Source organism: Buteo buteo, chromosome 24, assembly GCF_964188355.1.
Source record: "Buteo buteo chromosome 24, bButBut1.hap1.1, whole genome shotgun sequence".
NCBI classification, from domain to species: Eukaryota; Metazoa; Chordata; class Aves; order Accipitriformes; family Accipitridae; genus Buteo; species Buteo buteo.
This window is the reverse complement of record NC_134194.1, coordinates 10332714-10360697: the sequence shown is the minus strand read 5'-3', so window position 1 is coordinate 10360697 and position 27984 is coordinate 10332714. Positions and strand designations below refer to the sequence as shown.

General features: G+C 55.0%; 2 protein-coding genes across 2 annotated transcripts; one reads left to right on the top strand and one right to left on the bottom strand.

The window, feature by feature from the left end:
* The first annotated feature begins 391 nt into the window (after positions 1–391).
* RNF44 (ring finger protein 44) lies at positions 392–10329 on the top strand. The gene is given in 13 exon segments (XM_075056512.1): positions 392–490; positions 492–630; positions 633–866; positions 3791–3971; positions 4375–4591; positions 5113–5280; positions 5473–5649; positions 5853–6014; positions 6094–6218; positions 6393–6480; positions 6627–6748; positions 6852–6951; positions 7214–10329. Coding segments are annotated over 13 exon segments (1875 nt in total). The 3' UTR covers positions 7277–10329.
* A 1230-nt stretch (positions 10330–11559) lies between these two features.
* On the bottom strand, positions 11560–27713 carry FAF2 (Fas associated factor family member 2). Its single transcript, XM_075056896.1, has 11 exons — positions 27400–27713; positions 20027–20095; positions 19473–19607; positions 18737–18813; positions 17441–17579; positions 16034–16119; positions 15862–15953; positions 14245–14422; positions 13191–13362; positions 12828–12971; positions 11560–12342 (listed from the first exon to the last, which is right to left on the bottom strand). The coding sequence occupies exons 1-11, from the start codon at positions 27460–27462 to the stop codon at positions 12160–12162; spliced, it is 1338 nt and encodes a 445-aa protein (XP_074912997.1). The 5' UTR covers positions 27463–27713; the 3' UTR covers positions 11560–12159.
* Positions 27714–27984: the final 271 nt, after the last annotated feature.

The window sequence follows — 27984 nt, the reverse complement described above, 5'->3', positions numbered from 1 at the left end:
CCCACCGGGCTCACGGAACTGCCAGGCCTGGTGGGCCGGGAGGGGTGGCGGCAGGCTGGCAGCGGCGGGCAAAGCCGCAGGTAAGGTGCCACCTAGGCCTGGCCCCGCGGAGCCGTGGTGTCCGTCCCAGCGGGGTGGGGCGGCGCGATCGGTACCGGGGCCGGGCCCCTTGAGGGCGGCGGGACGGCCGGTGCCCGGTGCTCCCGCCCGCGGCGGAGCGGTGTGTGTGTGGGGGGTGTCTCGGTGCGGCCGGGCCGCCTGCAGGCCTAGGCCCCGTTGCTAGGGGCCCCCTCTCCGTGGAGACCGTTGCTAGGACACCGCCCCCCCGGGGGAGGGGAGGGGAGGGGGGCCGGCGTTGCCCCGCGTGGCGGCCCGGCCCCGCGCCTCCAAGATGGCTGCGGAGCGTGACACGCCTGGTCACGTGGGCCGCGCGCGCGCCGCGCCGCTTCCCCCCCCTCCTCCCGCCCCCCCCCCCCCCCCGCGCCAGCCGCGCGCGCGCGCCCCCGGGGCTCGCGAGTGTTGTGACTCGGTCCGGTGCGTCCCGCCGCCGCCGCCGGTTCTTAAAGGGGCAGGCACCTCCCCACCCCACCGCCCCCCCCCCCGGCCCGGCGGCGGCTTCCCCGGCCCGCCGCGGCGGCCCAGCCGCCCCGCGCCGCGGAAAACAAAGAGGCACCGGAAACAGCGGCGGCGGGGAGGGGGCCGGCCCGGCGGGGGGCGGGAGGCGGGAGGGAGGGAGGGCCGGTGGCGGGCGGGGGGGGGGGGGGGGGGCGGGCAGGCCCGGGCCCGGCGTCGGCGAACAAAGAGCGGCGGGAGGGGGCGGGGGCTCCGCAGCGGCACCGGAGCGGCGGCCCAGGCCATCGGTGCAGGTAGGTGCGGGCGGGGGGGGGGGAGGGGAGCGGGGCGGGGGCGGGGGCCGTCCCCCGGACCCCCGGCGGCACCTGCCCCGGGCGGCGGCGGCGGCAGCGGGGCCCGGCGGCCGCCTTTGTTATTGCTTTTGTTTGGCGCCGAGCACATGGCCCCGGAGCGGCCGCTCTTAAAGCCACAGCTCCGCTCCCGGCCTGGCACCGGCGGGGCTCCGCTGCTGCGGCGGCGGGGGGGTGGGGTGGGGGAGTTGGGGGGGCTCGGGCTGCCGGCCGGGCGGTGCTCCCGCCGGCGGGTGCGGGCTGGGGGTGCTGGCGGCTGGGGTGCCCCGCTGGGGTGCTGTAAGGTGGGGTGCCCCTTCGGGGTGCTGCACCCGTCGGGGTGCTCCGGGATGTGCCGTTCGCCCGGCCGTGTGCCGCCGTCCCGGAGACCCCCGGGGACTGGGTTCGGGTTCGGGGTCGACGCGGCGGCTCTCCGAAGGGGCTGCCGGTGCGGCGGGGCCAGCGGTGACCCCGCTTCCCGGGGGAGTTGGCGGCGCTCGCGTGGGAACGGCGGGGAAGGGGCTGCGGGGGGGGGGGGGGGGGGCGGAGCGGGGCAGCTCGGGGGTGCCGGGACGGAGCCGGCGACGGGTAGCACCGGGCTGGCGGGACCCCCGGGGAGGCGGCGGCGGGGCGGGCGGCTCCCCCGGCAGCCCGGCTCTGCCCGAGCAGATGGCACCGGGCGTCAGCGCTGGCGCGCTGCTAACTTTGTTCTCGGCGGGGCCCGGGAGCCGCCTCGCTCCCCCCGCCCCACCGAGGGGCGGCGGAGCCCGGGCTCCCCTCCGCTCCGGGGCCACGCTGGCCTCCGCGGGGTCACGGTGACCCTGCCCGGGGTGGCCGCTGGCTCCCAGCAGTGGGTGCGAGGCAGAGGGGAGCCGGGTGTGCCGCGTGGGACAGGAGGACGGGTGCCTTGAGGGGGGTGCTGGTTGTGGCAGGATGGGGGGGCCGTGCCAGCTCCACGTCCCTCGACCACCACCGTCCCGGCTGGAGGCGTGTTCTCGGGGTGCTGTCCTGGGGTGCTGGTAGCCCAGGCAGCCCCCCTTTCCCCCCCGCCTCGGTGGTCCCAGGCGAGGTCCTGCATGGCTTTGGTGTCCCTCTGCGGAGGTGTTCCCCGTCCCCAAGCCCATCGCAGCGGTGTCTGGTCTGGAAGGTGCCCGCCGGGTCACGCAGGGCCTTTGTACCACGTGTGTTCGGAGAGTGAGGATGCGGAACTGGAAGCAGTAACGCCTCGGGGAGGCTCCTGGGAAGCGGGGCTAAACCTGGGCTGCCGCTGCGCCCTGACCCCCGGCCCACTGGTGGGGCAACTGCACGGGGGCTCAGGGGCAGAATGAAACACCGGTGGGGCAAACCCCCGTCCTTGAGCACGGCCCCTTCCCCGGCGGCAGCTGCAGACAGGCTCCTGGGGGGGCTCAGCTTGTGGCTTTTGGGTTTTTTTTCCTTTTTCCCTAAAACAGAGAAAGAAATTTGCTTTCAGCTTCAGAAATGGTATGGTAGATGGGGGTAAGGTTACGAAGAGACCCGTGTGTGACACGGCTCACCCCAGTGACTTCCGCCGTGGTTGGCGATGCCTGTCACCCAGGCGTGACATTGCAGCTTCTCCCTGCTGGGGTGAGACACCCCACCCCACACCCCCCCAGCCTCCTCCTGGGGCTGAGCAGTGCTCCCCAGCCTTGGGGCGCCCTTCCTGGCCCTGGCATGCCTCTGCCATGGGCACCGAGGAGGAGGAGGTAGGGGTGAAGAAGGAGATCTTCAGGAGGGCACACCACCGGCCTGCAGGCGAGCTGGATTTAGGGGCACGTGTGGTGTCTTCTCTGCAGTGCCAAGCTTCATTGGGGCTGGGGGGCTGAACTGTGTGGTGGGAGGGGGCTCTGTCATGGGGGACGCCAGCCAGGCTGGGTGCAGGAGGGGAGATGGGGAAGGGCCGGGGGCTGTGTTCCCACTGACCCCCTGCCTGTGGGGGCAGATGGGAGAGCAGAGCTGCCTGCCCAGCTTCGGCCACAGCCTCTGCCTGTCCCCCGCCTCCACGGGGACGTGCGGTTGCGCTCCATATGCAGCAGGGAGTTGATGTGCACAGTCTCGGCCAGAGCAGGGCCGTGAGCCCCGCTGTCCCCCGCCAGCCCCCTGCGCCCGTCACTGGGGTGGCATCGTCAGTCCAGAGTAGGACATGCAGGAGCCCAGCAAGAGGGAGCAGCCCCTAGAGCAGCACCGGAGCCCGTCTTGGCCAAGGACACGCTGGAAGTCCCCTGCCGCCACGGTTCAGGCTCCCCGTCGGCCGGCGAGCAGCATGGGACGCTGCCGTAGCCACAGGGCCCTTCGCCACTTGCTTTTCTCTCTGCCAAAAACAAGTGCTTCTCTCTCATTTGGTGTCTGTGTCTTGCATGGGGGGGTGGCTCTGGCCACGAAGTGGAGGGACAGTAACTGGGTAACTGGGAGGAGGTGGTGGGCTCTTCCTAGCCCTGCGCCCTCCCCCCAGGGCTGCATCTAGCCCCGGGAGATGGCGTGGGCACAGGTCTGGGTCCTGGAGCTTGCAGCTCCGGTCATCGGCATTACCGTCTCCGTGGGGAGGGAGCAGCAGGCTGAGCCGTGCGGGGACAGTGGCGCTGGGGTGGCTCAGAGTCACTTGTGCGGTTCGGGTGGCAGGGCTGGCCATGGGAAGGGTGGCCTGGCTCCCAGCGTGGAGGGGGCATGGGCTGCAGCCCCCCCAGTGTGTCCACAGGTGCAGTGGCTGCCCTGGCCTCTCTCTGTGCCACTCCTCCCTTCCCTCTCCCAAAGCAGGCGGGGAGGGAGCGGGCTGGGGTGCTATTGCCCAGGCAGGGGGGGGAATTTGGGGCGCCTGTGGCCCTGCACAGCTCTGGGGGTTGGGGTGCCGTGACCCGCTGTCCTTCTCACAGGATCCAAGGTGCTGGTGTGTCACCCTGCCTGGAGCCTGAGGTCCCGTGTGCCCATCCGCCTCCCGACGTCACCAATGCGACCATGGGAACTGGCAGTGAATAGGCGGCCACCCTCTGCCCCTTTTAACCAGCGCCGTTTCTCGGGGGGACCCTGCAGCAGCCCCGATCACCTCCGGCGAAGGTACGGGCCGCAGGGCGGTGCGGAGCCCTGTCACCCATGGTGTGTGGGGACGTGGGGCCGGTTCCCTGGTCCCGCTGGGGCAAGCCACTGGCTCCCAGGGGGCTTGGGGGGAGATGGCAGCAGAGAAGCACATCCGCCTGGCCTGGCCGATGGGTCCCTGGGGAGCAGGGGTCCTTTTTGTGCTGAGGATGCGGCGGGGGGCACGTGCAGGGTGAGCAGAGGAGCCGGTTCTGGAGCTCCCCAGCCAGGCAAGGAGCCTGGCTGGCCTGGCACGATGCCCTGAGCATCTCGCCCTGGGAGCTGGGCTGGCACAGACCTGCCTGCGGCCACCCTGCCCAGGGCTGTGCTGCCCCTGGCCGGGGGGTCACTCCTGCTCTGTTTCTCTCCCGCGGTGGCCCCGCAGCCCCCCTGCCAGGCGTCAGTGGGGACGACGCGACCGACCTCTGGCAACCCTGCTGGGCCAGGATGAGCCCCAGCTGCACCCTGCCTTCCCCCAGCAGCCGCCCGTCCCTGTAGATGAGCCCCGCGCCTACGCTCTCCCCAGCACGCCGCCACGAATGCTTCACCCGGCTGCTCACCCGCCCCACCAGAACCCATTCATGGTGGATCTGCATGACCAGGTAGGTGCTGCAGCCCCCAGCCCCAGTCCTAAAGGTGACCCTGTGGTGGCCCCGGGCTGGTGTCCGACACAGTGGTCCCAAGACATATCCCTGGGTCCCCTCTGGCCAGTTGCTTGCCGCTGGGAGCAGCCAGCCCTGAGGCTGCCAGTGCTTTTGTCCTCTGAGAGCTTAAACTGTGAGGTCCGCCTGCCAGCTTGAATGTGCCCAGCGTGGCCCCTGCTCCCAGGGACTGGGGACAGTCCCCTCATAGGGTTGTTCATGACACAACTGTCACCACCATCCACCGTGGTGGTGCTGGGTTGAAGGCTGTGCCAGCCTGTCCGTGGGGAACAGAGAGGGGTCCAAAACCCCCTCAAACCCAGCCTGCGCTCATCCTCCCTCTTCTGGCCACGCCAGTGGGATGGAGGTGCTGGGCGGCTGTGTCCCAGTGCCGGGTGCTCAGCACCCTGTTGCCACTCTGCCAAGACAGGGACAGCTCAGCCGGGGCTGTACCCTGACTGCTCTTGATGCCTCGTCCTCAGGTGCACCAGGGACCTGTCCCTCTCTCCTACACGGTTACTACCGTCACGACGCAAGGCTTCCCCATCCACGCCGGCCAGCACATCCCTGGGTGCAGCACCCAGCAGCTCCCAGCATGCTCAGTGATGTTCAGTGGACAGCACTACCCGCTCTGCTGCCTCCCACCCCCGGTGAGTCACAGCAGGGGACACCCACGGGGGACAACTTGGGCTGTGGGTGCGTGGAGGTCGTGTGGGTACCCAAGCCCACTGGAGTGCAAGTTTCTGGGGGCACGGGGTCTGTTGGAGACCCTGGGGAGGGGGCAGGGGTGCAGCCATGCCCACGGTGGGTGTCTGACCCCCGTTTTTCTCTCTCCCCCACAGCTGATCCAGGCATGCGCCATGCAACAGCTCCCCGTCTCCTACCAGACGTTCCCCCCCATCATCTCCAGCGACCATTACATCCTGCACCCCCCCCCGCCGCCAGTGCCCCCCCACCAGCCACCCCACATGGCCCCCCTGGGGCAGTTTGTACCTCTCCAAGCCCAGCACCCACGCATGGTGAGTTAGGGTGTGGGGTACGGCCTGGGGACATGATGCGCCCCATAGCCCAACAAAGACCACCTTGGAGACTTGGCCTTCTGCAGCCCCCGTGGGTCTGAACTGGGAGAGATGGGTGGGATGCCCAGGGTGCCTCTGTCTTGCTAGCGTTGGGGGAGTGTAATTTGGGACACCCCTCCCAGCCTAACTTGTTTCCTCCACAGCCTCTGCAGAGGATAGACAATGATGTGGACCTGCGAGGGGAGCAGCACCCCATCGCGGGCTTCACGTACCCCCCGTCCCACCACGCTCCCACGCTGTCCCCCTCCGTGCCGCTGCATTACCTCCCCCACGACCCGCTGCACCAAGAACTGCCATTCGGCGTGGTGAGTTCCCGTCTTGTGGGGAGGTGGGGAGGACACCGTGGGGCTGGCACGGCTCTGAGCGCCGCGTCTCTCCCCACAGCCATACCCCCACATGATGCCCCGGCGGCTGAACACCCAGCGGTACCGGCTGCAGCAGGCGCTGCCCCCCCCGCCGCCCCCTCCGCCGCCCCCCCCGTACTACCCGAGCTTCCTGCCCTACTTCCTGTGAGTACTGGGGGGGATACAGTGGGACGTGTGGGGCAGGGGTGGCACCGCAGACAGGGGGGCACAGCAGTGTGGCGTTGGCACAGGTGGTTCTGCCCCCCCCCAGGAATGCCAGGGTGGAGGCTGGGGTTTTGCGGCCCCACACCAACTGCCCTGTCCTTCCCCCCCCCCCAGCTCTATGCTTCCCGTGTCGCCGACGGCCGTGGGGCCCACGATCAGCCTAGACCTGGACGTGGATGATGTGGAGATGGAGAATTACGAGGTGCGTCGGCTCTGCTTCCCCACAGGATGATGGGATGGGGGACCCGAGGGGGGGTTTGGGGATCGCCCCACCAGGGCGGGGAGAGCCGGAGGGGTGCTGTGCTGGGGCATGAGCTGAGCTGAGCTGGCCTCTGCGTCTCCCTCCAGGCACTGCTGAACCTGGCCGAGCGGCTGGGGGAGGCCAAGCCGCGGGGACTCACCAAAGCAGATATCGAGCACCTCCCGTCCTACCGCTTCAACCCTGAGAGCCACCAGTCCGAGCAGACCCTGTGAGTGAGCCGGGGGTGCAGACGGGGGGGCACGGGGGTGCCTGGTGGGGGGCCAGGGGCCGTAGCTGCACGGCGGGGCCATACTGACGGCTGCCTCCCCCAGGTGCGTTGTGTGCTTCAGCGACTTCGAGGCCCGGCAGCTTCTCCGCGTCCTGCCCTGCAACCACGAGTTCCACGCCAAGTGTGTCGACAAATGGTTAAAGGTACTGCCCGTGCCCGCTGCAGGGAGCTGGGCTGCTTCTTGGGGTGCTGCGGGAGCAGAGCGCTGCCTTTAGGGTGGCCTCGGTGCCGTGCAACACAGGATGCGCTGGGATTGGGGACCAAGCACCGTGCCGGGTTGGATCAGGCACCGCTGGGATGTGGCACACTGCGGGGTCCCTTGGCGGTGGGGTGGGGGGGGGGGCCTGGGTGCAGCTGGTGCCATGGGGTGCCTGCTCACTTGGCCCTGTCTCTCCTTGCCTGTAGGCGAACCGCACGTGCCCCATCTGCCGGGCGGACGCGTCGGAGGTGCAGCGGGAGGCGGACTGAGGCTGGCGGGCGCTGTGCCGCACAATTCGCTAGAGGACGAGGACGCCGGGCCAGGGGCGGGGGCCGCTGCCCGCTGCTAGGGCCTGACCCTGCGCTTACCCCCCCTCCCCAAAGCCTCTCCTCGGATGTGGTGAGCATTGAGCAGTCCGGGCTCCTGGCCAGCCCTCCTCCTCCCCGCCGGGGCACGGACTCGGCCGGACGCCTGCCCGCTGCGCTCCCAGGGCCCTGAATCGTGTTGTGCTGGAGGCGGGAGGCGCGTGGCCGTGCCCTCCGTGCTCCAAAGACGCTGTTGTTCCTCCATCACTTTCCAGGTCTTTGTACTCCGCTAGGGAATTAGTGTTTTTTCCCTTTGTCACCTTCTTTTTTTTTTTTTTTTTTTTTTTTCATGGTAGGTTCCCCCCCTCTCCGTTTCCCTTTTCCGTTGCGTTTTTTGGTTCTGTGGCTGTTTGACCCGGTGGCGCGCAGGCGGCTCCTCCCCTCGGCGTTGCTTGCGGAGGATGCAGGGAGGAGAGAGGAGGGAGTGCTGCCGGTTTGATGCCGGCGGCACCCTGAGCTGGAGCGCTGGGCCGGCCCCGGGGGCAGCCGGAGGAGGTGGCCAGCGGAGCGTGGCCAAGGTGGGACACCAGCAACCCCGCGGCATGGCCGGGGCAGGAACGACTCTGTCCCCGCTCCCGCACACGGCCCGGCGCAGCCCCTCTCCCGCCTCGGCTGCCCTGGGGAGCCCCGGAGGGTTATGGCTGCTGGGGGTCTTTCCCCGGTGGGAGGACGGTGCTGGCGCGGCCCCGGCCCCTCTCCCCGTTCATTCCCCCGTGCCCGGCCGGCGCAGCTCTGGCGGCCAGGCCGTGTGGCATCCCGTGAGGCAGCCCGGCCTGGGGGGGGGTGACGGGCGACCCCAGCCCCGTCCCAGTGGCCGTGGGCATGCGGTGTCCCTGGTGACCCCCGGCCCCCGGCTCCCGCTGTTGTTTCTCTGTCCCGCCGCCGTAAATCGGAACAGCCCCGCGCCCCCGTCCTGCTGGCTGGACGGTGCGGTGCGGTGCCCCCGGCCGGTGCGCAGCGGGGGGCCGGCCGGGCTGTGGCGGGTGCCCCCCCGGCCCCCGGAGCGGGGGGATTTTTTTATCCATAACCTCGTGGTGTATTTTCAGTGCTACCCCTGGCCCTGCCCCGGCTGGTGCGGGGGGAGCCGTGAGCAGCCCCCCGCCGCCGTATCCCCCCCCCCCACCGCCCACGCGGGGCCAAGGCGGGTGGGCCGCCCCGTCGGCGCGGGGCCGGGAGAGAAGCCGCCGCCACCACGCCGCCGCCCGGCTCCAGCAATCCCGCGTGGCCGTTGTTTTGCATGATTAATTAGCGAGGAGGGTGACGGGAGGCGGTGGCAGGCGGCGGGCGAGAGGACCGCCCTCCCCTCGCGGCGCGTGTTGTCGACGCCTGGGAGCCTCCGAGCGGACGCCAGCCCTATGTAAATGTTCACAAATATGCATGCATGTCTGACCAGCTTGGAACGTGGTCTTGGCTACGTCTAGCCGGCTGTGGGGTGAGGGGGGTGGGGAGAGGGGTTTTTGTGCTCAGCTGATACTGCCATGCACTGTACTGCACATGTCCGCAACGCCACAGCAGGACCGTGAGACTTTCAGGGCCGTCCCCGCGGGGTCCGCGCCCCTCCGAGCGGGAGGCGGCGGCATGGGGTGGGGGGCGCCCGCGGCGGCGGCGTGTGCAAGGGGACGGGGGTGGGAGGGGGGTGGTGGTGGGGGTGGTGGTGGGGGGCCGCTCCCCGCGGGGCGGGGGGCAGGCGGCGGGGCTGGCCCCCGGCGGCGGCCCTTTGGCCGCCACGCTGGGGCTGGGTGCGAGGCGAGGGGCCGCGCCCGGCGGCGCGGGCGGGCGGGACGCCGTTCCCCGCGCCGCCGCGCCACGGGTCCGGAGCGGCGGTGCCGGTCACCGGGCCGCCGAGGTAGGCCCCGCTCCCGGTTGGCGGAGGGCCGCGCTCCGCCGATCGGCGGGCCTCTCCCGGCGCGCCGGTCTTCCGCCCAGCCGGTCGGGCGCGGGGGGCGGCGAGCGGCGCGCGGCTCTTGGCCGGCTCCCCCTCGCCTCCCTTTCCCAGCCTCTCCGGCGGCCGCCCTCCGCGCGAAGCGTCGAGGCCGAGGGCCCCGGCCCGGCGCCACCAGCTCCGCCGCGGCGCGGGTGCTGGCACCGCTGGGCTCGGTGCCCCTTGGGCAGGACCCCGGCCCCCTCCCCGTCCCTCGCTCAGTGACAGATAACCAAAGGAGTCCCCGTGCCGCGCGGCGGCCTCGCGCCCCCGGAGACGCCCCCCTCCTCCCCTCCCGCCCTCGCGGTGCCCAGGGAGCCAGGAAAGCCTTACGGTCCTTTGACGGCGACTCGAAAGCTCACAGCTCGTGTGCTGCAGAATTTATTCCAATGAGCAGCTAAAAGTATCATTTAAAAAAAAAAAATAACAAAAAAAAAAATTACAAAAAAAAATACTAAAAAACAATTATTTAGGGTGTTTGTGATTGCTGACTGCGCTGTAGATACCACTGTTTACCAATGATTTCCTGTGGTGGGATAGTGGACTGTTTACTGTTCTATTATACCAGTCCCCGGGCCCTCCGGTGGGACCCCCGCGGCCCCCGCGGCTCCCCGGAAGGTGCTAGGACGTGTGTTCTGTGTTAGAAAGTTTTTATATATATATATATATATATATAAATATATATATATAATTTTTTTTGCTCTGTTACTTGCACATTTTACAGTTACCTCATTTTTCCCATGTATGTATTTGAAAAAAGGCTAATATATAGAAAAAAAAGGTTCTTAAAGCTCTAAAAGTGTTTGTTTTTTTTCCATTCCATTGGAATCATATTGGTTTTGTAGCATTTAACATAACTAGTATGTTGTATTATATATATGTGTATTATACTGATTGAAATTTTTAACAGATTTGTACTTTTTTTAAAATGAAAGTTGCTAGTTCTGCTTGACCAAGTAGTGCAATCATTATTTTTTTTAATGTTGTGGCTGATTTTGAGAGGGATATTCACTAATAAATGTATGATGTATACCAACATGCTGTGCCGCGGCTCTTGTCTCAGCACAGGCAGGCGGGGGTTCGAGGGGGGTCAGGGTGTTCCCCTGGGGGGCTGAGGCCAGGCTAACACTCTGGTCAGGGATGGGGGGGTCCCCAGGCTGTTCCTGAGCAGCTGGAGGGAGGGTGCAGCAGCTGGAGGAGCCCCAGAGAGGGCATTTGGAGGAGAGGCTGAGGGTAGAAGCAGGAGTCCTCTGCCCCAGCAGCACCCCACCTGTGCTCCCTCACAGCTTGCACTGAGACAGAGAGTCCTCCTGGACACCATCCCAGGACGGTGCATCCTCCCCGGTGGCTCCAGCATGCTCAGCCAGGGAAGAGGTGATCCCTGGGTGGGAAACCAGCCCAGGCAGGCTGGCCCTGGAGAACCTCAGCAGCCCCAGGGTGAGTGCTTCAGGCTGAGCAGAACAGACACACCTACCCTACACATAACAGAGGGCAGGAGCTCTGGATCCACAAGGACAAGAGCAAGGTTGCTACTCCCAAACCATGCTGCTCCAGAAGGCTCTGTGGCCAGAAAGGGAACAGCTCTTCCTTTGGGAGGAAAATGAAGGATCTCTCCCCCCTTTTGAAAAAGCTATGCCAGGCCCTGGAGCCACCACAAAAGGAGGCTGGTTTACTCCAGCTTGCAGGCTTTGGAAATAGTGGGGGTAGAGAGACCTCCCTGCTCCCTTCTGTGCTTCACGCAGGCAAGTGAGCATGGTTACCTGTCCAAAACAGGTGACTAGCAGGTAAGGGTAGAGAAGGAACAGGCTCCTACCACTCCCCCCATGGGCAGGAGCTGATAGCACTGCTCCACAGCCACAACCAAGCCTCTGCTGGGGAACAGAGGCTTACACCCACCCTTCTCCACACTGCACTTCACATGTCTTTTTTTCCCCACCTCTAACCTGATCCAGGAGGGTTGACCCAGCCCTTTGAGCAAAGGAGGGCCATCTCCCTCCTACTCACCCAGCCTCAGCCCAGAGTTCATGCCACAGGCAGGCTGCACAGCAGCAACCCCAGCACTGCCTTCCCCCACAGCGTGCATACTCTTGTTCATCTTACAACAGCAGCTCTGCTGGCACAAAATGACCAATTCAAGGCAAGAGGTTAAGTGTACCCACAATGCCATGAGCAGTAACTGTAGAGCCACCACAGCTGGAATTTCCCTCCCCAGTGCTTGGCAGTGGCAGGGGGCACAGGCAGAAAGCATTGGCACAAGACATGCTAGAGGCAGAGTTTATTACACTACGCAGGCTAAGAACTCTGGGCAAGACCCCACACGGGTAAGAATCGAACCAGCTCTTTATCAAAAAGTTAATACTATAGTCAACCCCATTCTCCTTTGGTCATTACAAAGCAAGAGAAATATTAAAAGAAAGATATTTATACACAGAGGGAAGCTGAAGAGATTCTGTCCAGCCCTTCCCTCCCACCCCACTCCCAGCACATTCAGGTGCCCGGTCTTCTGGCTATCAGGAACAGCAGAGTATCAAATCTTCACAAGATGTCAGGTTGTTGGGGTTTTATTATTATTGTCATCAATAAAAGCAATAATGACCAAGAGCTGCCATTCCTGTTCCTCCCCAGGGAGGGCGGAGGGGCAACACCAGCTCCCCTCCCTCTCTGCCCTCCAAGTGTAGGGGATGGCTGTGTACACAAGTGTGTGAGGACGTGCACACACTTCCTCTTGCCAGTGCACACACACAGCACAGCTGGCACAGGCGATGTGGTCTCTGATCCCTCGTTTGTACGCAGTCTTTTAAAAAAAATATTGTATTATAATAATAATATGAATTTCTCTTTCCATTTTGTGTCTTCTGGAAAAGTGTCAATCGTCCGTGAGGTCCTGCACAAAGAGGACTTCCGTGTGGCTGAGTCCGGCCTCCTGCAGCGTGGGTGGGTTGGGCCACTCCTCTGTAGGGAGGCAGGGCAGGACACGGCGAGGGAAGTTGGCCTCAATCTGGAACTTTTCAGGGCTTTCTTTCAAGGAGAACAAGAAGTCATGGATCACCTGGGAAAGAAGCACAGAAATAACTACCAGATGGGGGAGCAATGACACAGCCAGACTGCATCTATGGCATCTCACAGTAGGGTGGGGGGGAGGTTACCAAATTTGCACCATCACTGCATTGTAGACACAAGACAGCCATTTTCTTAGCATGTATGAAACAGGACTTGTCACAGAGTACCTGGGGAGTCCAGACACTGTTTCTGACTCTTCCTACACCATTATTTAATAGGGAGCAACAAGAGCCTCAGCTTTTCAGGAGAAGAAAAAAAGGTTTCTTCCATTTTTAACTCTAACCTCTCTCTTCTAAGCTGCTGGGACCAGGCCTCATGACACCCTCCTGACCCAGGAACAACTCTGCCTGCTAAGGCTCTCAGCAAAAGTCACTGTTTGGCAAAGTCCAATGGAACCAAAGCTTTGCTGAGCAACCTGGAGAATTTCAACCCTCTTTTACTCTAGGAAGCCCACCAGCTCTGCCCCAAGCTCACCGTCAATGACTGTGTGAAGTGGAATCGCCGCTCCACTCTGGAATCATTAGGCAGCTTGAAAATGATCTTAACGCTCTCTGGGTCATCAGGATGTGGTTCAGGAGGAAGGCATTCAGACTTCCGCTCCTTCTCCTCCTGCAGCGTCTGCAAAGTAAGGAGGCAGAAAGAACAATGGGCATGCACCGCACAGACCTTTATGCTTGTTCCTTGCAGCACAGCTGCTCCAGGAGGCTCAGAGGACACTCAAGCCCCAAGCAAGACAAGCAGCTCCGATCTGACAAGAAAGCCCTACTGCAGGCACTGCTCCTACACAGCATGAGCATCTGACAGGGCACAGCAGCCTCTCCAGCAGTTTGCTCTCACCTGTCGCCGTCTCTCCTCCGCTAGCTTTTGCTGCTGCACTTCCTCCTCCTTCTTCTTCTTCCTCTCCCGTTCCTCCTTCTTCTTGCGCTCCTTTTCCTGGTCCGCACGCAAGGATGCCAGATATGCCTCGTCCTGCTGCTGCCTCAGAACTTGGGTTTGGTTCCTCTCTTCCCTGCAAACATGAGCAGGGAGCAGTCAGGGCTAGCAGGCCCTAAAATGAAGGCATGGCAGGCTGATAACAGACCTGAGGATGCAGGTACAGCCTCCAACTCATAGGAGTGCACACATCAGTTAATACCTCATTTAGAGGGCTGAGTACCACAAGCTCTTGAAAGGCAAGGTGAGCCTCCACAGTCCCTAGCACACAAACTGTTTCCCTAGGTTGAGTGGAAATGAACTGAACACAAAAGACTTCTCACCCACTGCAGCTTGACAGACAGCACATAAGCAGTGCCCAGGATTTCTACCTCATACTTGAGACTCTTCACAGTCTTATCTCCTTCAGGTAACTCCTTGCACATTTCAGAAACCAGAGGCATCAAAACATGTTAGTGGGTCCCCCACAGAGACCACGGGGCAGAGCTGGAGCAGACAGAAGACCAGAAAGTGGCATCCTACTTCGGACACAGCCTGCAAATCCCTACAGAGTTATCAGGGACTGGAGCTCATGCTCATGAGGCACTACCAGAATCATAGTCAGAATTCAGGACAGCCAGCCCAGGCAGCAGCACTCCCTCACTGACTGGCTGCGGACACCAGCTCCTCTCCTGCCTGCAATGCCTTTGCTCCCATTTGGCTCCTGCTGGCTACTGTCCAAGCTTTACCTGCAAAGCTCCAGCACACTAAGGGTGTGCTCCAACTGCAGAAAACAGTAGAGGGTGGCCTGAATTTATGGACCAACGATCCCACTGGGAAGAGGAGAGCCCATGGATGGTGTTACAGAACAGGAGATGCTGAGCTACCTGCTTACTTGTGGTATCTGGAGGAAAGAAGGGGGCAGAGCAGAGCCTGTCTCCACAAGGTCTGCGTTACTGCAGCTCAAGTCCTGTCATACCTTTCCAGGCGTTCGGACACCAGGTATGTCTGGTTGGCATCCATGATGAACATCAGTTGATTAATGAGGTCATCAGCCTGGATAAGGCCTTCTAGCCGCCCAACTACTGTCATTCTGCGATCCTTCAGCATAATCACAGCCAGGAATGGGTACGTGTTCTCTCGCAGAGCCTGGGAGACTGGGAAACAGGCACAAACATCACCGTAACTGCCCCATCCAGAAGGGTCAGCAAGGGGTACAGCACACTTTCCATCACCAAGGGCCTAGGAAAGCAGCTTCCACAGCCACTATCTTTTCCAAGTCAGAAAAGGCCTCAGGCCCTATCTTGTCAAACCCTCTAAATTAGCAAAGGGAGGAAGTAGCTTGGATCATAGAGACTGAGGGGAAAAAAACCCAAGCTTTCAAGTAACCAAAAAGGTTCTTTAATTCAAGCAGGAAGTAAATTGCTCTGAACATCCATTCAAAATGGGACAAGAAGCCCTGGGTTTAAACTGCAGTAAGAGAAACACAGGTCAAGCACAGGGAAAACACTTGCTCACATGATTAAGGATGGCCAGACTCTGGAAGATACTGTCATGGGCAAGATGGCAGAGTGTCCATCCTGGACATTTCTGAACAGAATGTTTCTGCCACAGGCAGGCTCTGTCTTGAGGCAGGGAATGGAGCCAATCAGAGGCTTTTAATTTACTGTTTACCCATGGCTGCCTATCACCTCCTCCTTAAAACATGAATGGCACATCATGCAACTTGGAGCTGTCACTACCAATGGAACCCTCCAAAATAAATCAGAGCACCCCATGGATTAAATGAAAGGTCACCATCTCTTCCAGCTCTGCTTTCTACGCTGTGACTCCAAAGCATTGCAGCAACAAAACAGAAATAAGTAAAAGAATGTCTCCTTAGAAAGCCATTCTTTCAAGGTGTCAATAGCTGGTAGCTGAACTATGGAGCCAAGAATGACCCAGATTTAGTACCAGAACTCCTGGCCTCTCCTGCCATGAAACAGGAAGGGTCAGAGGCGATACAGGAGGCATAACAGAACCTTGGGAAACAACTCCATTCATGGCAAAACCCTACCAAAATGCCGGCAGGCCAGGTATGGACAGCTCTGGAAACACAGTACTTAAAAGGACCTCACTGCAGACTTTCAAGCAGACAGAGAGACTGGGCGTGGAGTAAAGATGACACTCTCAAAAGGGGAAAGAATGCACCTAACAAGTCACTCCTGGCTTCAGGCATAATACAAGCCACTGTTAAGGGCACAGCTTGTTAGAGAATTGTTTCTGCACTCAGTTTAATCCTCAGCACACACCCACCAACTCCCATTAACAAGATACTGAAAGCAGCTTGAATGCCTGCAGCAAAGAGCACACAACTATGGCTGCCCAGAAACATAGGGACCAGTGGAGGTGAAGAGAAGGTGGTATTTCCCTGGCATCCAAACAGGCCCTCTGAGATACCACATGGAAACCAACACATATTTCCCCATGCAATCCTGAAATCTCATCTGCTTGCACAAAAGCCAACTGTGTTTCACACACATAAATTTGTCAAAGGACATTTGGCTTGTTCCAGAGACAGAAGGGGATAGGTAAAACCTAGGAGGGATGTACTCACCTCTGTATCCCTCTGGTTTATTGGTTGAGCAAGCCCAGAAGAGCATTCTAGTATTTATGAGGGTGATCACCTCAGGTACACACAGTGTATTGCTAAGGGATGAGAAGAGATCGTGTGAATGAAACTGCATTTAAAGTGCAAAGATAACTATTTGGAAAATTCTCCTACCTACCGGCAGAATTCATCTGTGTCTTGGTGGTCATCTCCATGAAGATAAACCAACAGGAAGCGCAGCTCCCGCTTGGCATCATTCAGTGCCTTGGCATAAGAGCAGAGGAGGTAAAGTTACAGGGTCTCTAGGCAAGGGGAAAGCAGCACCCACAAGACTTGCATGACACAGGTCAGCAACATTTACCCAGGTCACTACTCTGCCACTAGCATGGTTTTAATGAAGCAGCAGTGGAGGATGAACTTGTCAGACCTTCTAACTAAACCTTCATTGAAGGGAGCTACAATGGTGTTCTTTCACACTCCTTTCAGGATGTGGCTTTGGAGAACACTGAACTGAGAGCAAAGCCAGGTAGGCAACTGCATGGATTGACATCCCCCACCACCCCGCCAGACTCTGCTGGCAGTGAAGAACCCTCCTTCATCCCTCAGACTCACAGCAGCCAAGGCTGAGCTTTCCACTCTAGTCTGTACAGGACAGAATCTTCAGACCACATCAAATGAAAATGCTACTAAAAACAGATAACTCAATAATGCTGCAGGCCCCAACAAAAAAAACAAACAAAGCAACAAAAAACCTTTTTGCATCTACAGTCTCTGGATTCCACCCACCCAAGAGCATTTCTTAACAAGACCACAGGATAAGTGCACAATAGGCTCCCTGTTTTACTGGCACTGAGTTTTGGTAGCCTAACCATTCCGTGGTTATTTAAGTTTGGATTCCAGGCAAGACAGAGGGGCCTAGAAGAGCTGTGGAGGCGGCAAGCTCCATCGCTGTGCAGCATGGAGCAGACTCCACATTCTTCTCTGGCACTCAGGAAGCAGTGCTGATCCAACTGTCTGCTGGGACGCACTGCAGGAGGCCCTTCCCTTGGCTAGGCTGAGAGAAGCAGCAGAAGAGGCAGTGCCCATTCGGGCGTCCCTCTTTCAGAGGGCACATCAGCCCAGATCTAACATATGGAACTCTCACCTCCCATAATTTCTTGAGGGGCTCCCTCCCTCAATTTTGAGGTCTCGCACCAATTTCTGGAGTTGCATTATAATACAAGCCAGGCGGTCAATCCCAATTTGGTGAACAGAAGGACAGACGCTGGCATACCACGGCAGTTTATAAAAACAAAGGCAGGGTTACAAAGAATAGCTGTTGGCTACAGAGCCATACAGACGGTCGAGGAACAGTCAGAGCAGCTTTGCTTTCCAACTTTGCAGGCTTGGCACATCATCAGGCCTGGCAGACACCGATTTTCCAATACACTTGTTCGCTAGCTCTCCATTACCCTGTTAGAAAGTTTGGGGACAAACGCTGGGCTTTTAGATGAAAAGTGATTTTGCCATGTAGACCCTGATACCATCTGGCAAAATCCCCACTCTCCATCTCCCCAGGATCTGTGCACCAACATGTGACACTGACCTGGCTGTAAGTTCCCTGGTAGAAGACAGGGTGTATCCTCCCATATTTTTCCTCAAACATATGAATAAACGAAATAATGTCGCCCACTGGGTCAGTGACCCGACTACGAGGATCAGGGCGTATAAAACGCAGAGCAAACCTAGGAAGGAAGCAAAGGACACTGGAAATTCAGCTTACTGACTTTCTGAAGAACAAGTTTTCCACAGTCACTGGCATTCATAAGGAGGAAAAAAGTCACAGCTGAGACCCTTGAACATTTATAATCACAACCTAAACTGCTACCTGCTCCAAACTGATACCATTGCTACAGAAAGCCCCCAGTCAAATTATCTCATGCCAGGCATCAGCAAGTATCTGAATTCTGTGTGATTAACAGTTTTGACTTCCTCTGAAGCATCAGGCATAAGACACACCACCAGTATGAGGTTTGAGGAATTTAGTCAAAGACAGGCTGTTAAAAGCCACACAGTTTTGTCCAGATAACTTTGAAAACTGCATTTCTGCTATTCCAAGACTAACAATTCCAGAGTGCAAAGAGCTGCAGAAAGAGAACATTACACTAGGAGTCCAATGAAGAGAGAAGAAACAGTCATTCCTCTGAGGCTGAAAAAGCTTAACTGCAAGGCAGATTTCAATGTTGTTTAGTTCTATTGATGTGTAGAACTCTGGAAAAGCCTTGGGGGGGGGGGGGGGGGGTGTGGAGTTTTAATACAACAGAGGAAACTGCCAAAACACCACAGATGGCAGGACTGCTGGATATTTACCACCTTTCAACAATCCCTTTTCTCTCTATCAATGCTGTAAGGAGGCAAGATGAACTAGCCCTTTGGGGCAGTAAAGGGAGAAGAGGCAACAGACACCAAAGGGGAAAAAGCAGAGGTGTTTACAGTTTGGGTTTTGCCAAGTAACATACAGGGATTAAGGCAGGTTAACCTGCAGCTCAGCCCAGTGGTACAGCATTCTGATCAAGTGGTTTTGTCCAAGAATACTGGACACTTCTGACACCGTGTTTTGTGTCCCCTTTGCGTGGCACTCAAACCATAAAGCTGCATGGAGTGAGAACTCCAATTAAATGTTTCATTTAGAGAGCTGCAAGATGCTCATTTTCTCTGCAATGAGATTTATTTCTTGCTAAACAGTGTTAGAATTTTACAAGGCTACAGATAAAGCCAGCTGAGCAAATAAATGAAAAATCTGTCATTAGACCTAAAGATCCAAGTGACAGAGGTACAGCCAAATCTAAGCTACTGTGCCTTGATGCAGTCAAAACATGAGTCAGCACAAAAAGGTACTTACCTAAATATATCAAGTAATGTGTAATAGGTAAACCGGAATGGAAGCATTATGAAGTAGTAACCCCATCCTAATAGGCCCTGCAATTACAAACAAAGATTTAGAACAGTCTCCACTCACACACAGAGTATCAGTGCTCTAACCACTGCAAAAAAGCTCAGCAGTATTTCACAGCTTCAGATGTGTCAAATCGAGTTTAAGTGACTGACATGGTTCATTCAGAATTCATCTGAAAACAGGCATCAGTGACTAATGCAAGCAGTCAAGCAGCAATGCTTTTGCTCTGTGCTAATTTTCTTAACTGTACAAAGGGATTAAGAGCACCAAGTCTTACAGGTGCTCATGCAAATTTGTGAAACATTAATGCAAGTAATTGACACTGTTTTCAAGTTAATATACACTTTAGGGGTGAATAAAAAGAAAAAAATATTATCACTCTGCCATAAGAAGGGGACAGTCCTTTGTTTGAACTGAACTGATCAAAAAGCTTTACTACACCACAGCAAGACATTCTGTGACACAAAGAAGGTTTTCTCATACTGTGAGTTACACCATGGAGAAAGCATCCACAGTAGTAATAGAGGTTTAAGGAATAACTCTACATTTTGTTTTCAGAAGATAAAATTATTTACAAAGGAGATAACAGCATACAAAGAAAACAATTCCTTTTCCTGCTTGCACATTCTGTTGTTCACAGTCACCCAAGAAGCAGGACAAAATCCACTCTAAGATAACTTGCCCTTGGCTGTGGCCTTGAGACAACGTAGCTGTAGATCCTGTGGTCAGCTGTATTGACCTGCAATGGCCGCGATGGGGGAGGATTAAAGACACTTGGGACACCCTCTTGCTCATTCAGTCGGTCCTGTACAGCTGCCTTTGACACAAGAAAGAGCAAAGGGTGGTTTCAGACATTTAAGGTTGGCAGAAAAGATCTGTTTTATACTTTGGAAACTAACAGCCCCAGAGCACTGGATAAGCACAACTCATTACAAACTCTAACCACCAATACTCTTTTCTGCATGGAAAGCCTTCCCCATGGCAGCCTGCACAACAAGCACTACAGGAAGTTACACACTGTGCCAGTCAAGCGATTATTCACAGACATAACAACTCTGCTGTGTACTTCGGAAACCAGCTCTCCAGATGTATCAAGATACTATTATAAAGAGCTACTAGTGTAAATTCAGGGGTTGACAGATTAAATCTTACTGGTAGGCCCCCCCCCCCCCCCGCAGAGTACTCCATTTAATCCAGGTACTTGGAAACTGCTACAAATCTCATTTGCAGTGGTACCTCTATGTTCCAATTGTGCTGCTCCAGTGTGTGACGACATTGGTCCATGGACTCTATGCCAGTCAAGTCCTAAAGGAAAATAAAAGCAGATGAATGCCAGGGAAGCGTAGTATTTTTACTGTTCTTTGCAATGTGTAAGCACAGACAGGAGTTACTGCAAGACATTACCGCGATACTTTTTTAAAATTTTTTTAAAGTGCTCTGCTCTCAGTTTAATAAGAGAGCAACCTGTGCCAACCCAAATCCATAAACACACAGGAGGCCTCAAACAGGCCTTTGCACTCTTCCAGCATTAGCCAATTCTCAGCAGTGCCCCAGGTCTGTAACTACAACTGCACTCAGCCCAGTCAAAAGTCTAATGTGATATTGCCCACAAGTTTCACTCTGGAAGGGTATGCTAGGCAGATGCCCTCAAACGTCACCTCAAAGCATCTCCTTCAAAGACAGGCAAAGCATTTCTGAAAACCCAAGATGACCGTTACTTCACTTACTGCAAGCATAAACAGACTAAAACCAAAATGAGCCAGGCACTAGTGAAGGTAGCATTTTCCAGCATCACAGGGAATTCTATAGTAAAAAAAAATTCAGTCCAACACAGACAGGACCTGAAACAGAAAACAGTCCAAAACACACTGGCACACCTCAAAGCCACTGGGCTTTCACATCAATGTTTGGGAAGGGGTATTTTAACCCCGTGCCAATCAGAACTTCTGCACAAGAGATCAAACAACAGTATTTGTTATTACAGGAAGCCACATCAGCACCTCTTGAATAGAGACAAATCTTTGCTGAAGTGAACATCCCTGTCACTGTGCCACAGAAACACATTTCTCCCCACACCACTTGCTGTAAGGTGTTTGAACAGACATTTCAGGGTTGTACACTGCACCTATAACCACAGAGCAGAAGCACGCACTTTCATAGGAAAGCATAAAGACACCAATGTGGTGCTGCTGCCACCCTTTTAACAATCCTTTGAATCACTCAGTCAAAGATCATTACAGGTGACACCATTAACAATGCTGGCGATTTCAAAGGAAACTACTGTTACTTTAAAATTAAAAGGAGTAAAAAGTTTGTGGCTTGCTTTTTTTTTTTATAACTGGGCTACAGAAAGCCAAGAAAACAGTTATACCTTCAGAAATAATTGTTTAGCTTGGATACAAGATGGCAGAAGCAATGACAATAACTGTCACAAGCAGTGTAACAAATTCAACATAAAAATGTGCTGGTGATATAAGGAGACTGTTGAAATATGACAATTTCTCCAGCAAGGTTATTCTTGACAAGAGAACTCCACAGATTCTTTATGCTTCAAGTTCTCACCTGGTGGACTTCTCTCCAGACACCTCCCTAGCCAGCTGGTGTAACACTACAGAGGGTGCAGCTCCCTCAGTGGCTCAGGGACCAAGCTGAGAAGTGAAGCAGGCTGCTTTCCCACTGGACTGCTACACACTGTGACAGATGGAGCCTGCTGACCAACAGAGGTTGTGTGAGCTGAACTACACAGGAGCCTTGCCTGTCCTCTGCCTGCCAGTTCCACACGCTCTTCTCTGCAGCACCTGAGATGATCTCAGCCATGCAGGAGTCTGGCAAAGAGCAGGGAACTTTTGCTCCCTGTGTCTGTCATACAGCAGAGCATAGCTTTTCTGCAGGAGGCAGGCTATGATGACTGCGAACACAGGGCAATGACAATATAAATCCTTGTGTGCTGTTTCTATTACACCTTGTGATCCAATCCATTGTTAGCAATCTTACTTAATTCTGCCCGTCATCTCCCCCATTTCTTGCTTCATTTGAAAGCCCGAGGCAATCTTGACAAGCTGACCATTTAAGAATGCACTGAATTGTTTTTTTACTGGAGAAGGATGGTGCATCAGTTCCCTTCCCTGCCCCCATTCATACATTCCACATGCTACTTTCACCCAAGTCACTCTGTGGACAAATGCCCTATTCAATCTCTGGGCTCAGTTCAAACTTTTGAACATTTCTTGGCTTCTTTCTCATGAAGTCTCCACAGATCTCTACCATCTCCCCAGTCTACAGGACAAAAATCATTGTTTCATTCTGCTGTACAGAACCGGACTGTTCAAAGCATTGCTGACATTAACTATGCAATTGCAGTCACTCAGAAAAAAAAACACTTCAAGTCACTGCCCAGTGGTGTATAAATATTTATTAAAAAGTAAGTCTACAGCAAGCCTCACATGGGAGCACTACAGAAGTGAGTTTCATAGAAGAAATGAAGCTCAGTGAGCTCAGCTGTTGCTGCCAGAATACATTCATTTATCACTCAGCTTCACGATTTAGTGTTTTAGTTTAACTATCTTTCTTTAAAGATGTGCTTCACTGAGGAAAATCTAGGTTTTGTATTGTTTTGGGGTTTTTTGTGGTTTTTTTTTAACCCCAAACTCCTACAGAAGGCATTTCATTATCCTTTTAGAAAGACATCTTAAAAGGCACCTGCAATTGACTCAATTATTTGTTTTTACAATGGAGTCACAATGTGTGTATTTCCAAGTCTTGAAAGTCTTCTGGTCACCATTTCTTAACACTTTGGAAATTCTGCTGGTGTTTGCAAAATTTACAAGGTTCAGAAACTCATTCACACCTTTGTCTCTAAATGTCAGGAATATCACTCAGCACTAATAACAGGGCTTCATGACTAAACATTCCCTCCTTTTTAAATTATGCAAAATGCTTTAGCAGTTTTAGGTCAGAAATCATCACCAAAGTAACAGCCATGCAGAACAATCAACAAGCATTTAATGAGCACTGAATCACTGCAACATTTGCAAGACTACTGGGCTCCACAGAGAGACTATGGGCCAGCTAACCACCCCTTCCTGACCACCATTACAGCAACAGGCATGCTGTTGGTCAGATCTCAGTCTTCTACAATAGTACTTCTCCGTGGAGATGAATCTACAATTTTCTTCCTTAGCATCTTAATACAGTTGCTCTCAACATGAAACAGAAGTGACAAAACCACCCCAGCAGCACCATGCTCAGCACTCCTACCACTCTTCTGATCAATGAAGTTGCACAATTAAAACATTGCAGGAAAAAGAAATTGCCTGTGTAAAGGCAGCTTTTAAAACCAAACACCTTTTTGAACATTACTGCGAAGTGCTCCGTAAGACAGACACTTCAATTCCAGGATGTTCTGGAAGACACATATGGGTTCAGAATGAATTGTAGTCAACATAAGGAACTGCAGGAAGACAGTTCAACTGTCAGTTTAGACAACACTTGCTGGTAAACTCCGATACTGTTCATTATCACTCACAACAACCATTTGTACTGTTATCTCAGTACCTTCTATGGCCACTGCTTCACCTTAGTCACAGAAACAGATTAAAAACTTGAAACACCACATCATTTCCACTGCACCAGTTCACTGTGGAGAATCTCATGGCTAGCTGCAAACTGCATTATTCACATGCCAGACAAACAAGTATGTTCTTAGTATCATTAAGGCTAAGAGAACAAACAGCATCTTCAAATCAGTCACTAACTGCTAGTTTCCTACTCACTGTAGTCTCTCATTAGCTGCCTCAAAGAGCATAGATCTTATACAGACATAGTAAGTAATAAAAAGATAAGGCCCCTTGTAGTTAAAATTAATCCCATTAAACTAGCACCCTCAAACCTTCAAATAAATGTAGATCCAAGCTCACGACAGTGGATAATATTTAGAAATCAAAATATTAAGTACCACAAATGCCAGGAAAGTTCAACACTGCTTTCTCAAACACCACTCAAAGCACAGTGCTATCCTAAAACCCACTGAAGCTGCTGCTGGATGCAATTATTTGCATCTCTCACCTTTGAGACTGCTCAGTATGTTAAAATCTTCTCAATACTGAAGTAGTGGAAAGTGCAATTCCACACTTCAAAAGCAGAAGGAATACCCCTGAGTGGAAAAAGGTTGTAAATTGGACTTACGAAACTGTTCCCTCTGCAGATACGCTTGTATGTTGAAACACGGCATTGAGAGATGCAAATCCACAGGACTGTAACTGGCACTGCTCTTAATTCCCAACCCACTGCCAAATTCCAGAGAATTATGTTTCCAAGGGTAAAGAACATCTGACTTCAAGCAGAAAAAAAGCCTTTACCAAGAGAGTTTCTCTTCACATATTACAGCAAATGCCTTTGTGAGGGTTTTGATCGATATGCAATACACTGAGCAGGAAAGATGCCTGAAGTTTCTTGTTTCCTCCTTCCTCTTTAGAGATGTTTTCAGTCCTGAGCATTTTGTTTTCCCCAGCTGAAGTTAGAGTTGGTATCATGAGTGCTAACTTTTCCCTTTGCGAATAACACTCCATTACTTTACATTAGCATATTATAACATTAGACATCAGCCCAAGTGTAATGGGCACAGATCAATAACAAGATCCTACAAAAGCTGCTCTGCTGTTTCTTCCATCTCCCAAATGGAACTGTATGTCCACAGCTTGCTTAAGCTGTTCACATCAAGTTTCTCTCTACAGATGTCAAGACAGCCAAGTCTTGACAGATGAAAAATTTAGATGCTTTTATTCCTTTACATTAGCCAGCGCTTCAGCAGTAAATGGGAGGCTGAAAGCATGCAAGAGTGCTTTGCTGCCTTTATTTCAAGTTTATCCCAATTATCTGTCCATATTGGTACTTTTTTTTTATTATTCCATTAACCTGCCATAGCAGGATGGCAGACAACTGTCCTGTTCCAGCCCTGTCCATAGGAAGAAAGCTGCTACTTTCACCATCCTGCCAGCAGAGCTGTTTATATGAGCACTACAAAGACACATCAAGCAAACATCAGTGGAAGTAATGCAAAGCATGTATTTAAACTGTAACCCTGACTGCTTAGACCACAAACAGGACAGCAGGCATTCACCTTTCTACCTTGGAAGGAGCAATTTCCAGCAGAAGTAGGATAAACAGTGTAGGGCAACAGCATCTTCACCCAAAACAGCTGTTTGCTGGGTGAATGGCAGTCTACAGCTCTTCCTCAATGCTTCCCTCCTGGCTCTCCACTTAACTGTAATATTGTTGAGGGCCTTCTGCTATTGCTTACCTCATCTTTGTTATCCCCACTCCCTTCTTTCCTAGTCTGCTCTCCTGCTTTATTCACACTGCAGTGGCATGCCATCTTTTGTGAAAGTACAATGCTCTGCCACCACAGAATATTGTACAAATTACTTACGACACTGCATCACAATGAAAGGGTAAAGTTATCTTTGACAGCATTTAAGCATTCCCTGCAGAGACAGTGGGAACCCCTGAAAGGTTTACAAACTAACCGTAGCAGTGTTTTGCAGCAATAGCAATGTACAAATGATTTCAGTGATACTTAGCCATCCTCTCCAAACAGCAAACACTATTTAAGAGTCCAGCTAAAGGAAACAAGAAAAAACCCCACTTTTCCAGGTGGACTGATTTACTCTCATTTCAAAGAAACAAGCAGGACTGCACACCTGAGCTCCTTTCAGCCAGGTGTGAAGTACCAAATGAGAAGGAATCACCAGTGAAGCCTGTCATTAGCACAGCCCTGGTGAAAAGCTAATCACATATACCCCAAGGGACAGAAGAGCAAGAGGATCCTGGTATCAAAGCTTTCTGGACTACAGCTTTCACATCAGGTTCTGGACAGTAGCCATCTTCTAACTGAAAAATTTCTCCTCTTTATAGGCTAAGGAGCATTCATCTCCACTTCAAACCAGGGCTCAACATGAAGCTGGACTAAAACATGAATCCCTCCTTCTGACTTTTTCTCCTTCCCCTCCAGCCCCCAGCCTGCTGACCATGGCAACACCAGGTAGCATTAGGAAACAGGATTCTTTAGTTTCACAGCTGCCCACAAGGTTTTGAAAATAGCAACAGGGACACTGATGAGTGCAGCTGGTCCTATCTGTCCAGATTCAGTAGATTAATAAGTACCACAATATCTTACAGCAGGAAAACAGGAGCTGGACAGCTTTTGCACACATGTATGTGCAGCATAAGGCAATGGTTTAAACCTCATATACTTACCAGGGAAATGGTAGCATTGGAAAAGCAATTGCTAACATTGCTCTGCCTCCTTTGTAAGTTAAGATTGCCCAGACAGCTTAATTCACAGTAAAGATTTAGAGGAGCTATCTCTAAAAAACCACACCACTCCTCATAGCTATAGTCACAGAAAAACACTGCAGTACATTAATTACTTCAGGAGGTTGTTGAATCCCCCTGGCTCAGAGTTAAAGGCTTGGCAGGTATCTGTCTGTAATGATGAGGAACACCTGTACCTATCTCAGCTATGGGAGGCAGGGCTGGATGCCTCTGAAGTCCCTTTAAGCCCTATAATTCTACAGTTACATCACACCAAAAAATGCAAAGCAGAGTCTTCAAAAAATATATATGAAGCAACAAAATCAGACAAAACACTCTTGAAAGTAAATATTGTATTTGTAAAAGAACTCTGCAATCCAAGGAACACCACATGATGCCCTACAACTCACAAACCCAAGACATCTGAAGATAATTTTCATTGGCCAGCATGTTTAATTACTTCTCACTGAGCAGCCCTAAGTATTTCAACTCCACAGCACTGTTTTCCTTCCCAATAAACCACATCTGCAGATTGGGTTTTTTTTAATTATTCAGCTGCTGCACAGCCTTGAGGCCTTGGCAAACCAACGGTTAAGCGACCCAGCCCATGTTATGCAGCAGACAGCAAGATTAGATCATTACAATCCCCAGTGGCCTCCCCCCAGTAGGCATTACCAAACCATGAGGGTTAGAAACAATTTTCTGAGAAACCACATTCCATAGAAACCCACTGCCCAACCCTCCCAAGGCACCAGGAAAGGCTCTCCCATTCACTGCTAACGACAAGAAAGGGAATTTTTCATACTATCTAATCAAAATGGCCAGGAGTTACCACGGTGCTTTCCCTGTATGGAGTTAATGGGGTTTATTCAAAAGTCACTTCCTGCCTCCCCAACTAGCGATGACAGAACGCCATTCCTAACGAAGCACTCGGGGCACGCACAGCACCGGCCGGCCCCTCAGCAAGGCCCCATCCCGGGAGAGCCTGAAGCCCGGGGAGCCCAAGCCCCACACAGGAGCTTCACTCACCCCCGCGGGGAGCACCCCTGCCCCCGCCAGGACCGGGACCATGGGGCTCTCTCCTCTCGCCCCCACCCCCTCAGGCCCGACCCGACACCCCCGGGCCCGCTCCAGGCGAGGCCTGCCCCCGCTGTCGGTCAGCCCCGTACCCCCCGGCCCGGCGCAGGCCGGCAGGACCCCAGCGCTGGCGGGGCGGGCCCAGCCCAGCCCGTTCCGTGCCCGCGCGCCGCCTCCTCCGCTCCCGCCGGCCGGCACGGGCTCCCCCCCCGACGCGGCACCTGGAACTGCAGCAGCTTCTCGGTCTGCTCCGCCGTCAGCTCCCGCTCCTCAGGCGCCGCCATTTTGTTGCCGCCTCTGACCCGTCGCTCCGTCACTCTCCGGAACTGACGTCTGCCCACCCGCACTTCCACCCCGGCTCCAGGGCGCGCGCGCGCGCGAGGCGCCGCAACGGAGCCAACGGCCTTTTATCGGCCGCAACCGGAAATACTCGACCGCGTTCCGGAGAAAGCCGAAGCGCTCCCGGACCTATCCGGAAACGCCCGAATCTCATCGACGGGGCTCGCCGCTCTCGGGTTGTTCCCGACGGGCGCGCGAAGAGTTCCGAAGTGTGCCGAAAGCCGCTCGGACGTTTCCGGAGCTGGCCGGGGGCGGGGTGGCTGCCTTTGGCCGCGGGAGCTGGTCCCGCGGGTGGGGGGCCAGGAGTCCCTCGGGAGCGGGTCGGGCTGCCTGTCAGCCACCGGGGCGTGTGTGTGTGGGGGGGGTCCTGCCCGGGCACCTCCCGTCCCGCCGGGTCGCCCGTCCACCGGCAGCGGCTCCACCCAAGATGGCGGCCGCCAGTTAAGATGGTGGCTGTGAGGGATCGC

Coding starts and splice junctions, on each gene's coding strand:
- FAF2 (XM_075056896.1), bottom strand. CDS start 27,462: ATGGCGGCGCCTGAGGAGCGGGAGCTGACGGCGGAGCAGACCGAGAAG. Junction 19,608..20,026: donor AGCACAATTGGAACATAGAG/GTACCACTGCAA, acceptor CTTGTGTCAAAG/GCAGCTGTACAGGACCGACT. Junction 13,363..14,244: donor GTGTCCGAACGCCTGGAAAG/GTATGACAGGAC, acceptor TCATGTTTGCAG/GGAAGAGAGGAACCAAACCC.